General features: G+C 41.1%; 1 protein-coding gene across 1 annotated transcript in view; it reads left to right on the top strand.

The window, feature by feature from the left end:
- The window catches only part of LOC138762445 (microtubule-associated protein 2-like), a 434,932-nt gene that overhangs the window by 354,571 nt on the left and 66,514 nt on the right, over nucleotides 1-13,847 (top strand). The window contains exons 5-6 of the mRNA XM_069936203.1: nucleotides 1,742-1,786; nucleotides 7,394-7,510. Of these exons, the coding sequence (XP_069792304.1) occupies nucleotides 1,742-1,786; nucleotides 7,394-7,510 (162 nt within the window). The remainder of the gene's footprint in view (nucleotides 1-1,741; nucleotides 1,787-7,393; nucleotides 7,511-13,847) is intronic.

Genomic DNA, 13,847 nt, shown 5'->3' with positions numbered 1-13,847 from the left:
CAACTATGGAATCTCCCATCACTACAGCTCATCTTTTCTCCTCCCTTCCCTTCTTAGCCACAGGACCAGACTCTGTGCCAGACACCTGATCTCATGGCTTATCCCTGGTAGGTTGTTTCACCCCCACCCACCCCCAACAGAATCAAAAATTGTATGCTTGTTATTGAGGGTTATGGCCACAGGGGTGCCCTGCAGTACCTGCCTGTTCCCTTTCCCTCCTCCTGCTTCCCAGGTGTGATCATGTCCCTGTAACTCCTGTCTATCATCCCCTCTGCTTCCCGAATGATGCAGAGTTCATCCAACTCCAGCTCCATTTCCTTAACTCAGCTCGTCAGGAGCTGCAGCTGGATGCATTTCTCGCAGATGAAGTCTTCAAGGATATGCTGGCTTTCCTGATGACCATATTCTGCAAGAGCCTTGGCTGCCATTCCCACTGTCTATGACTAGATGAACAAAATATATATCTAAAAAAAACCTGCCCTTACCTGTGCCTACCTGCTGAATCCTTTTTGTTCCTCAAATAGGGTGGTTCTTTCTGACTTCAACTCTGACTATTCCTCACCTCTTACCTGTTTTCGATGAAGCCTGTTGACCCAAAGCCCACTCCAATGATGACTGCTCCCCACTTTGTCTCAACTGTTGAACTCGATTGCCCAATCAACTGCTATCTCTTGATCTGTCATGGCAGTTGTTTCAAAAGGATATGCTGATTAGAGCAGATTAGTTGGTGCTTTTGTCTTGCAATCTACTGAAGTTGTAATCTTTATATTCAAACATAGTAGTAATACAGGTATTTAATCAATCAGTAATCTGTGACTGTAACAACAGCAAATGCCAGGATGACATACTATTTAAATGGTGTTGAGCTAGGGAATGGGGTAATGCAAAGGGATCTGGGTGTACTTGTTCACCAGTCATTGAAAACTAGCGTGCAGATTCAGCAAGCGGTGAAGAAGGCGAATGGTATGTTGGGTTTCATAAAGAGGGGATTGGAGTATAGGAGTAGAGAAGCCCTCCTGCAATTGTACAGGGCCCTGGTGAGACCTCACCTGGAGTATTGTGTCCAGTTCAGGTCCCTATATTTAAGAAAGGACATACTTGCTATAGAGGGAGTGCAACGCAGGTTTACAAGGTTAGTTCCCGGGATGGCAGGATTGTCAAATGGAGATAGGTTAGAAAGACTTGGATTGTATGTGATGGAGTTTAGAAGGATGAGGGGAGACATGATGGAGGTATTTAGGATTATCAAAGGGCTTGACAGGGTGAAATCAGAGCACGTGTTCCCAATGATGGGTGAGACTAGGAAGACAGGGAAGGCTATTTAAGACAGAAATGAGGAATTATTTTTTTTACCCAGAGAGTTGTGGCCACAGAAGGTAGTGGGGGCGGATTTAAGAGAGAGTTGGATAAGGCTCTTGTGGGCAGGGGAGTTAAGGGTTATGGGGATGAGGCTGGGATTGGTTATTGAAAGGGAAAGATCAGCCATGATCCGATAAATGGCGGTGCTGGCTTGAAGGGCCAATTGACCTACTCCAGCACCTATTGTCTATTGTCTATTCATTTTCCATGCAGTTATTGAAGTCATGTAATGCTGTGACCTGGACATTTTTGTCAGTCCTTCATTTCTCCCAAAATGGTATTTCTGCAGTCATATTTAATGTGCAACATCTAACTCTGATATTTTTGTGCCTTGTTCTGATTCTGCTTTCCCTTGTTGACTTTTCTTTTCATTTTCTTGTAGCATCGGAACAAAGTACTGACAGTAAATCTGTTCCTGCAACAGAAGGTACAATTTTTGTCTTGCATGATGTTCATTATCAAGAGTTCAAATGTATTGTTCATGGTTTGTTTAGTGCTGTAGCCACTAATTATTTCTTAATGTGTTGTTTGTTCCCTCCTTCCCCCCCCCCCAAAAATAAATAGATTTTGTGTGTGTGTGTGTGTGTGTGTGTGTGCAAAGTATAGAATTGACCTCAACAAAAATTGTAGTCATTTTATCTCCTCCCAATGCCACAAAGCTGGGACATTGCAAATAGACAGTCTATTTTGGAATGTACTCCACAGCTTCAGTCATAAATTAAAGTAGGTCACTGATTCATAGGATGACCAATTTTTTGCCCTATAGTGATGGCAGAGATTTTCAGGATGGACTTTACCCAGGATAAATCACAGAAGCCACTCGAAGCAAAGAAGTGTTGCAATTAAGAAGAGTTAAAGATGCAGTGCAAATGATGTAACAGAGTAAGGAATTTTGTAATGGTTAGGATAAGTGAGGATTGATACATAACTGTGGATTGGATTGATCAGTTATACTATTCAGAGAGTAGTCAGGATGTAAACCAGATCAGTGTCTTTTGAGTTTGGCTGGAACCAGATTGGATATCACTGGTGGCCTTGAGTTCATTTGAGGACAATCTTTCATTATCAATAATTTGATGTTGATTTTTCAGTAACTTTAGCATGGGTGTGTATGTTCATATCACAGTTGAAAGTGTATGAGCTGTCATGATCAGTGGTGTAGTTGGGGGGCGTGTGGGGGTGGGGAGTTTCGGGAAGCGACTACTCATCCCCATGAGCAATTCTTCACAAGTGGGACCTTTTTGAACTGTGCTCACTGCTCAGTCACCTATGATGGGCCACCAGCATGTCACAGGAGTTGGGGTGAGAATGAATTACTGCACATAACACCCCCATCCACTCACTTGAATTGTGCTCTACCCTCACTCAGTAAGTTAAAGACAAATGCAGCAATGTTAAATGTTGCAGTAAACTGAGAGCAAACTGTTTTATTTTCCCCCAAATGAACTCTGCTTTATTCAATGACTTTTACCCCACATGGCCTTCTTTATTGATGCGCGCAGACCAGCTGAAGTCCAAAAAAGGGGGCTTCTAGCTCGACAGAATCCTTGGTGTCAGTCAACAGGAGGTGCAGCACGGCAGGTCCTAGAGTCCTGGCTCCCCTCAATCAGGCACACGTTGGCTGAATTGGGTGACACTGCTACAGGCTCGGACCCACAGTGTATTGTCCGCTCATGACCATGCTCATTTTCAAATAAAGACATAACTAGAACGAGACATGACGATCAACAACTCCAATCATCCATTGCAGAAATGACATCAAGGATTTTTCTAATCAGTTACAGAATTAGGTTTTTCTCAGTTTTGAAGGCATTCCTCTTTTCTTCCCAATCCTTCTCCCCATGTTTCATTTGAGTTAAGATTATCATTCATTTCTTGAAAATATTGTGACGACAGACTCAGAAGAGTTGTCGTCTCCCCCTCCCCGGCCACTCCCCCCATCTGATGCCACCAAAAAATCTGAGCGGCCCGCCAATTAACTACTGACTCACCATCTGATATGTGTTGTGGCTCGCTCCACCTAACGTTAGAACTTGGTCATGATTTAGCAGACATTTGGGTTTTTTAAAATTACATCAATATGGATAATGTATCCGAGGGACAACGTGCAAGCAAGTGAGAATAAAAGTGATGTGAGCTGAATAATAGTGATATTTCTCTTTTACCACAGTCCAAAATTATTTTGTATATACATCAATTGAGTATTTTGATAGAGTGCTATGTTCTGTTCTTAGTATTGCTGCATTAAATCCAGACCACGTCCATTTGTTGTGAAGCCTCGATTTAAATTTGTAGCCTGTGAGCCAAAAAACCAACACATTTCAATTTCACTCCATACTTGGTGGAACATCAATTTGTTGTGCACAACATGTGGGTCCATACATGATTTGATTTTTAAAAATTGCCCCAATGAAAACAGAATTTTTCCTAATTCTGAATCATGTGCGATATTGTGTCTGCAGTTGGCAAGCCATATGAAAGATACATGACCCGTATATATCATTGGATTACTGTTGGAGGACACATTAATTACATCGTCTACACAATTCACATTTAATATTTTCATGGTATTTGCTCATAGAGTCATAGATGCAACATGGGAAACAGTTTCTACCGCCCATTAATCCCATTCTGATCATCAACCAACCATTTACACTCATCCTACACAAATCTAATCCTATTTTATTCTCCCACTTTCTCGTCAACTCCGCCTAGATTCTCCCACTTTCCTACACTTTAGGGAAATTTACATCCACTAATTACCTGGGACGAAACCAGAGCACCCGGAAGAAACCCACACGGTCACAGGAAGAACAGCCAAACTTCACACAGCGAGCACCCAAGGTCAGGTTTGAACCCAGGTTTCTGGCGCTGCAAGGAGCAGTTCCATCAATTGCACTGTACTGTTCTTTAATATTTAAAAATCATGTCAATTCTGGTTGCAACTTTAGCAAGTGTTCTAAATTTTACATCCCTACGCCTTAAATTTTCTACATAATGTAAATTTAAATGATTAATTTCTGATCACATCACTAGTTGATGCCAGGATACCAGGAAGCAAAGCACAGGATAGAGCAATTAATAGAAACCATTCCCAAGCCTATGACGATGTGTCTGTACATGATCTTGTCCACTGCCAGACTGCTACAGCCATCCCCATGCCAACATGTCTGTCCATGGACTTGTGTGCTGCTGGACTGGGATCACCCGCAAATTGGAGGAGCTGCATCTTATATTCTGTCTTGGTGCCCTCTAACCAAATGGCATTAACATTGGCTTGACTGATTTCCATTAGTACCCCCCCACCCCCATCTATCCCTATGCTTCCTTTCCTCAAGATCTATCACTCTTTATTTTTCCCTCTTTTTCCTTTCCTTCAGCTCTGCATTCACAAAGCTGCAACCCCCCATCAATTCTCACCTTTGCCCCCATCCATCTTCAATTATCACCTTTTATCTGTTGATCTGTTCTCCTCCCCCTGCTCCTTCTTTCCTTCTCCCAGTCATTTAATTCGGGTTACTACCTTCTTTTTGTTCATACCTTGAAGAAGGGCTTAGGCCCGAAATATTGGTTATATATCTTCACCCTGATGGAAGCCGTTCCTCTAGCATTTCTGTGTTTTTACTACAATCACAGTGTCTGCAGACTTTTGTGTTTCACTCTAATGAAGGAACAATCCCATTTCTGATTTGTCAAATTTAATCTAATTTCTTTGAAGAAATCGGCAGAAGCAAAAAAACCAAAATATTCTTAGGCCTTTGTTGACATTTCTAACAATTTCCAGGGATAGTGGGACCTGTATAAGAGGGTCACGTTGCACCTGAACTGGAGAGGCACCATTAACCTTACTAGTGCTACCCAGAAGGGTTTAAATTTGGGAGAGGAAAGGACTCAAAGCAATAGTGAGGCAGTTGGGAAATTGAGCTAAAAAGTCACGAGGCATTAAACCTTGACTATATGTATTCAAAATTGGTTTTCCTGCAGAAAACAGAAGGTAACAGTGGATGGACACATGTTCTACCTAGTGGTCAGTGACTAGTGGAGTTCCACAGGGATTTGTTCTAGGATCCCTGCTCTTTGTGATTTTTGTAAATGACCTGGCAGATGAAGTTTAATTTGGATGAGTGAAGTGGTGCATTTTGGAAGGTCAAACTTGAAGGCAGGGTACATGGTTAATGGCAGGATTCTTAACAGTATGGAAGAACAGAGTCATCTTTTGTTCCAAATCCATAGCTGTCTCTAGGTGGCCGTGCAGGTTGATAGAGTAGTTAAGAAGGCTTATGATAGGTTAACTTTCATTAGTCAGGGTATTGAGTTCAAGAGATGAGAAATAATGTTGCAGTTCTATAAAATTCTGGTTAGACAACACTTGGAATATTGTGTTCATGTCTGGTCGCCTCATTAGAGGAATGGTGTAGAAGCTATTGGAGAGGGTTCAGAGGAAATTTACCAGGATGTTGCCGGGATTGGAAAATGTGTTTCATGAGGCAAGGTTAGTAGAGCTAAGGTTTATCTCTTTACTGTGAAGAAGGATGAGAAATGACTTAATCGAGGTCTACAAGATTATGAGATGCATAGATAGGAGAGAGAGTAGGAAACACCAGAGGACATCTGTACAAAGTGAGTGGAGGAAAGATTGGGGGCGATGACAGAGGTAAGTTTTTTTCACAGAGAGTAGTGCGTACCTGGAATGCGATTGCTGGTACAATAAGGATATTTAAAAGATTTAGACATGCACATGGATGAAGGAAAAGCAGAGGGTTATGAGGTAGGGCAGGTTTAGTTTTTTGAGAAGGTTTATAAAGGTCAGCACAATATTATGGGCCGAAGGGCCTGTCCTATAACAATAATAATAATTCATTAATGCAAGACAAATAGCTCAGGGTATATGAAATAAATGGATCAGTCTCAACAAAAGGTCCTTACCTGAAATGTTGACTAACCATATCTACCCCTGGAGGGTACCTGATCCGCTAAGTCCCTCCAGCATCTCATTGTTTGCTCATCGATTACAGTATTTGCACTTTTTGTGTTTCTCTTGTTCTTTGAGGTAGCTTAGCATGTTAAATTTGGCTTACATCTCAGAAAAAAATTAGAAACCATTGCATTCAGGTCTGTTCTCCATCCTCATCGTTTTCTCCTCTACTATACATGAACTTTAATTGAACCCCAATGGAGAAATGAAAATCTCTTAGCTTGTTGATTAGTGCTTTATTCACTGGACCATGCCCATTATCAAGGTTAAATTGCTATCACCAGTGGTGACATGCGATTGCTAACCATGTAAATAAGGTTTTTCATTCCATGTTTTTAAATTTTATTTATGGTTTAATCAAATTCCCTCTTAAAGCACAGTGCAGAGTGAATTGACGCTCCACCTTGGGTTTTTACAGATGGTCTTTAAAACAAAATGTATGCAACTTCAACAAGAACAAGGCAAAAATGGAAATTTGTCCAGCTTACAAACAATGAGAGTAATCGGGTTCAGGGCATTAGTACAATTATGCGATGAACTTGTTTTTGTGCCATCTTGAGAAAATAGCACGATTGGAGAAAAAAATGACACCCCTTCAACAACTATTGAACTAAAACCCTCTTAAGGGAATTTATCATAACTGTAGAACAAGATAACAATGCTCATAAGATGAGAAGTTTTTTTAAGCTGAGTGGTATACAATTCAGCTCAAGCTCTGAATATGGTGTATAAGTTTATTTTAATAGCAGTGTTTCTTTCCCACCATTAGTTAACTTGGTATGATGCTAGAAGTGGGAGCAACAGTTATCCTCCGACATGTGCGTTAATAACCCATTTTGTCTTACTGAACTAATGATTGTAGAATAATAATTCTCCTAAACAATCTACCCAAACTGAGGGAATGTACCAGTTTCAAACATTGAACATGTACTGCAACAAGATGTATTTCTCTGTTAATTTCCTTTTCCTTTTGCTCATTTTTAATTTGGATGTCCAAATGCCAAAAAAACATATTTGCTTTCACTCAGAAATTGACCTGTCTTTGTTCCATCCATCCAGCAGAAGTGATCTCTGCCAGAATTGTACAGGAAGTCACAGCAGAGGCAGTAGCTGTGCTCAAAGGAGAACAAGTTAAAGATACTGTACCAAGAGAGCAACCAAGGCAGCCTTCTGCAGGTAATGTGACCCTGATGATACATCACCTCTCCGATTATTCAGGCCACTTGAGACTTAGGTGCCACTCTAGCAGATGTTCTGGACTATTTGATGTTACTGCTATTAACACACTTTTATTTTGCTTTTTTTTTAAAAACAACTCCCTGAACTTTAGCAGTCATGAACAAGCAGACAAAATGGGAAAGTGTTAATTGGAAATGACCTCATTGTAATGGTATGATCAGAATTTTGAGAGTAAATTAGAATCAGATGCTGTCAGGGAAATGCGCAGCAAAAATGTGGAGGATGTTTTGAGACCATTTGCAAGGGATTCTGGATAGGTTTGTCACAGTGAGACAGGCAAAAGATTGTTAGGTAAAGGAAGTTAAATGAAAAGGAAGAAAGAATTGAATTTGTTAAAATTGCATTGGTAGTGGCCAGAAAGTGTATTGCAGTTACTTGGAAGTCTCTTTCTTCTTTCTTTGGCTTGGCTTCGCGGACGAAGATTTATGGAGGGGGTAAATGTCCACGTCAGCTGCAGGCTCGTTTGTGGCTGACAAGTCCGATGCGGGACAGGCAGACACGGTTGCAGCGGTTGCAGGGGAAAATTGGTTGGTTGGGGTTGGGTGTTGGGTTTTTCCTCCTTTGCCTTTTGTCAGTGAGGTGGGCTCTGCGGTCTTCTTCAAAGGAGGTTGCTGCCCGCCAAACTGTGAGGTGCCAAGATGCACGGTTTGAGGCGATATCAGCCCACTGGCGGTGGTCAATGTGGCAGGCACCAAGAGATTTCTTTAGGCAGTCCTTGTACCTTTTCTTTGGTGCACCTCTGTCATGGTGGCCAGTGGAGAGCTCGCCATATAACACGATCTTGAGAAGGCGATGGTCCTCCATTCTGGAGACGTGACCCACCCAGCGCAGCTGGATCTTCAGCAGCGTGGACTCGATGCTGTCGACCTCTGCCATCTTGAGTACTTCGACGTTAGGGATGAAAGCGCTCCAATGAATGTTGAGGATGGAGCGGAGACAACGCTGGTGGAAGCGTTCTAGGAGCCGTAGGTGATGCCGGTAGAGGACCCATGATTTGGAGCCGAACAGGAGTGTGGGTATGACAGCGGCTCTGTATACGCTTATCTTTGTGAGGTTTTTCAGTTGGTTGTTTTTCCAGACTCTTTTGTGTAGTCTTCCAAAGGCGCTATTTGCCTTGGCGAGTCTGTTGTCTATCTCGTTGTCGATCCTTGCATCTGATGAAATGGTGCAGCCGAGATAGGTAAACTGGTTGACCGTTTTGAGTTTTGTGTGCCCGATGGAGATGTGGTGGGGCTGGTAGTCATGGTGGGGAGAGCTCCCCACTTGGAAGTCTGATTCCCATCTATATGGCATGCTGGAATGCAGAAATTCATAGCTGTGTTCCCTTTGAGAAAATTACTTACAACCTATTTATGCAAATGTGGAGACCATATTTACAGATCTCAAGTGTAAATCTTTAGTTGAGTTTCTTCCATTCCTCAAGTCCATGTTAACCTTCTCCAAAAAAGAAGACTAGTTAAATAATGAATTGAAATCTGTGGGGTGAACAGTGCTTTTCAGCAACCTTTCTTATTTTTCCACTCTATCTTTCTTCTTTCTTTTTCTCTTCTCATACTTTTTTCAGGGTCTTTTGGGTAGGTGGGGGTTGGTGAGTTTGGGTTACAACCATCATGCAGCATAAATGCATCTATTTATGTATTCATATTTTTTAATTTTGTATTTAACTACCTATATGGTCTAAAATCTTTACATAAAATATTTAAAAAAAGGAGAAAGAAGGAAGCATACATTAGATTTAGGAAGCAAAGATCAGGCAAAGCAAGTGAGTAATATAAGGTAGCCAGGAGGAACTTGAGAATGAACGAAGGAAAGCTAAAAGGGGATATGAGAAGGCCTTGACAGAATACTTTGTTTCTTTGTTGAACAGGGATTGGGACCTTGATGAATGTGAGGTCAGTGTAGAACAGGCACATGTGCCAGAGAATGTTGGAGTTTCTGAAAAAATTTGAATAGAGAAGTCTCCAGGATCTTTGTATCCTCAAGCCACAGGAGCAATACTGAGGGATTGGTGGTCATTCCCTTCTTCAAGAAAGATAATAGAGAGAATTCTGGGTAATTATAAACCAGTGAGTCTTACATCAGTGGTGGGATTCTTAGAGAAAACATTTACAAGCATTTAGAGAAGCATAATCTTCTCAGGGATAGTCAGCATGGATTTGTGAGGGGCAGGTGGTGCCTCATGAACCTAACTAAGTTTTTCAAAGAGGTGACAAAATAAATTAATGAAGGTGGATGTAGTTTCTATGGATTTTAATAAGGTGTTTGCCTCATCCAGAAAGTCATAAGGTATGGGATTCATGGAAATATGGCTGTGTGGATTCAGAATTGGTTTGCCCACAGAAGGCAGAGGGTGATAATAGATGGAGTATATTCTGCTTGCAGGTCAGTGACCAAAGGTGATCTGCAGGGATTTGTTCTAGAAATCTCCCCCCACCCCCCTATAAATGACTTGGATGAAATGGAAGAGTGAGTCAGTAAGTTTACATGAAGATTGGAGGTGTTGTAGATGGTGTAGAAGGTTATTGTAGGTTATAACGGGTTATAGACAAGGTGCAGAGAAGTTGGAGTACATGGATAATGGCAGAAATTTAGGCAGTGTTGGATGCAGAGGAATCTTAGGATCCAAGTCCATAGATCCCTCAAAGTTGAAAGGAGGTTAAGAAGACATATGGTGCGCTGGCTTTCATTAGTCAGGGGATTTAGTTCAAGAACTGTGAGGTCATGTTGCAGCTCTATAAAATTCTTGATGGACCACACTTAGAGTATTGTATTCAGTTCTGGTCGCCTCATTGTAGGAAGGATGGAGAAACTTCAGAGAGGGTACAGATGAGATTGCCAGGATGCTGCCTGGATTGGAGAACATGTCTCATTAAGAAAGGCTGGATGACCTAGGGCATTTCTCTTTGAAGAAATCAAGGATGAGAGGTGACTTATAGAGGTGTTAAGATTATGAGAACATAGATATTTTTCCGAGGGTAGGAATGGCCAATACCAGAGGATGTTGATTTAAGATGAGGGGAGGAGACATCAAAACTAATTTTTTAAACAGAGAGTGGTGGGTGCCTGAAATGTATTGTTGGGGTAGGGAGAGAGGTTTGTACAATAGAGACATTTAAAAGACTCTTGGATAGGCTTGTACATGTAAGAACAAATGGAGGGTGATGGTCTGTGAGTGAGGGAAGGATTAGCTTAGAGTAGGTTTACATTGGTTGGCACACCATCATGAGCCAAACTGTGTTGTACTGTTCTATGCAGTATTCACTCTGCCTACCTGTGCTACCAACTTCAAAGAGCTATGTGCCTACACTCCCAGGTTCCTTTGCTCCATGGCACACTTCAGGGCCCGGCTGATAACAGAGTAAGTCCTGTCTGGTTCAGTTTACCCAAATGCAGCTCTTTTGCAATTCTCCAAGTTGAGCTGTCTCTACTGTTCTTTACCCCAGTTCTCCAATTGATCTAGATACGATGGTAAACTGAAGTAGCCTTCTTCATTGTCATAGCACATCAGGAACTTACTCAGCGTGCCACAAATATCCTTGTTAAATTGTTTATGTATGTTACGAAAAGAAGGGTCCCAGTACAGAACCATGAGTCACAGTCACAGTTCCCCAGTCTGAAAAACTGCTCTCTACAATCACTCTCAGGCTCCTGTCACTGGGCCAATTTTTTTGTATCCATTTAGCTAGCTGACATCCTATCCTGTGTGCTGTAGCCTTCCATGCCAACCTACCTTGTGGGACCTTAATCAAGCAATTCACTAAAATCCATAGAAGTATCATCAATTGGTTTGCCTTCATCTTTCTTCTTTGACACCACTTCAACAAAAGATCCTATCGAGTTTGTGAGACACCATTTCCAACAAGTAAATCCAAGCTGGATCTCTTTAATTTTCCCCTGACCATCCAAATGTTGATGGATCTCTCCAGCAGTTTAGCTATCATTGTTGAAAGACACAAAAGTCTGTAGATGCTGTGATTGTAGTTAAAAACACAGAAATGCTGCAGAAACTCAAAAGGTCTCACAGCAACCATAGGAGGTAACGATATATTACTGACGTTTCAGGCCTCAGGCCTTCCTCAAGGTGTGGAAGGGCTAGAGGAAAGACTGAAGCCTGAAACGTTGATAATATATCTTTAACTCGTATGACGCAGCAAGATCTGCTGAGTTCCTCCAGCATTTCTATGTTTTTACAACCTACCACTGACATCAGGCCAACAGTTCTGTAGTTTCCCAGATTACCTTTATAACACTTTTTAAATTACAACATCATATGGGGCCACACAGTTTGCGTAGCAATTAGCACAACACTTTTATAGTGCCAGTGATCGGGACCAGGGGTACGAATCCCGCACTGTCTGTAAAGAATTTGAACATTCTCCCTGTGTCTTTATGGGATTCCTCCGGGTGCTCCAGTTTACTCCCACCGTTCAAAACATACTGGAGTGTAGGGTGTAATGAGATGGCTGAAAGGGCCTGTTTCCGTGCTCTATGGCTAAATTTTAAATTTAGATTTAGTCTTCATCTGGAATTTTGGCATTGTGTTGTCCCTCTCTAAGACTGTTCCACTTGAATTTATGAATGTTAATTTTCAACCTTGTTTAGGGGAAGGGGTTTTGAAATTTATTTATTTTTCCATTTTGTAACATTCATTTTTATTATTATGATTGTGCTTTGGAATTTGTACTTATAATCATTTTTATTAACTTTTTAATGGTCTTGTAGCGCACTTCATAATTGAATTGTTTAACTTTGTTGTAAAATATCAATAAAAATATTTTAAAAAGAAAAGAAAATTTATATTTAAATTTAAAATTTAAATTGAATTTTAAAATTTTCCATCCTCCAGTCTTCCAGAATTTCTCCTATCCTTAACGATGAGTTAAAAATGTCTGGCAAGGCTCTAGCTACTTCCATCATGTGTTCCCACAATGTTCTGATGCACCTGGTCCAGACCTGGAGATTTATCCACACTAATACAATCTAAGTTAAACAGAAAAGTCTATAGATGCTGTGATTGTAGTGCAGTACTCAAAAGTGATGGAGAAACACATCAGGCCGCTCAGTATCTCTAGGAAGTAAAGGGTAATCAGCATTTTGGGCCTAAGCTCATCACCAAGGTATGAGCACAAAACAGACAGGCACCTGAATAAAAATGTGGTGGGGGGGAGAGAAAAGGGGGGAAAGAGCAGGAGGAGGACTACAAGATAATGGTTCATAGGTGGGAGGGTAGATGAGAAAAATGCTGAGGTAATTGAGAGGGTGAAGCTCTCTGAATTGAGAGGGAAGGGAAGTGGGTGGGAGCTGTAGGAAAGGAGACAGGTGGATGGGGTTCAATGGAAAATGGAGGAGTCAATGTTAACGCATCCAGAAGGAATATTAATTGCTGTTCCTCCAATTTGCAAGAAACCTTGGTTTGATAGTGTATGAGGGCGTGGACAGAAATACAGGTATTAGAATGATGTGTGGAATTAAAACGGTTGGCCACTGGGTGGTCCCCATTATTCCAGCAGAGCAAAGGAGATCTGTCTGCCTGTGCCTGATATCTGCATCCTTTTTCTTTCTGATCTGTGCCTCTATATCTCTCACAGGGTTCCTTTACCTAGCTTTTCTGCCCTTTACCCTACTGGGAGAATATGTTGTCCTGGATTTTCCTTATTACACTCTAAATACCTCCTCTCATTCAGCACTTGTGCTTTTACCCTCAAATATTTGAGTCTAAACAACTATTGCTAGCTTCTGTTTGATCATCTTGCCCCATTTTAGGTATCTAAGTTGAGAGGCAGTGTTATCCTTTTCCACGACTCTCTCAAAGCTGATGGCATTGAGGTCATTGGTCCCTGTGTTTTCCCCCTCCGATTCCTCAATTACATGACCAGCTTCATTCCCCACTACAATGTCCAATATTGCCCCTTCCACACTTAGTTATCCACATGTTGCTGGAGAATGTTCTTCTTGGGTTATTTAATAATGTTCACATGTTTATTTAATTCTTGAAAAATCTTGGTAAGGTTTGAAAAAAGACATTGTTCATGGAAAAATATTCATCTTAATCCAGTTAACCCTTCTGACTAACATTATTGGCAAGGACATACATTTTGTTAAATCTTCTTCAACTTTTTTAAGTAGTGGTGAATAATTCTGTTATATAGATTGTTAAAATTATTATCTATTTGAATCCCTAAATATTTGGTCGCCTCTTTTGCCCATTTAAATTGAGTATTTCTTCAAAAATAGCTATAATCTCCTTTTTAAGGGGCATAATTTCACTTTTGTT

Source organism: Narcine bancroftii, chromosome 4 (genome assembly GCF_036971445.1).
Source record: "Narcine bancroftii isolate sNarBan1 chromosome 4, sNarBan1.hap1, whole genome shotgun sequence".
NCBI lineage: Eukaryota > Metazoa > Chordata > Chondrichthyes > Torpediniformes > Narcinidae > Narcine > Narcine bancroftii.
The sequence above is the reverse complement of the archived record's forward strand: the minus strand, read 5'-3'. Positions and strand labels throughout refer to the sequence as shown.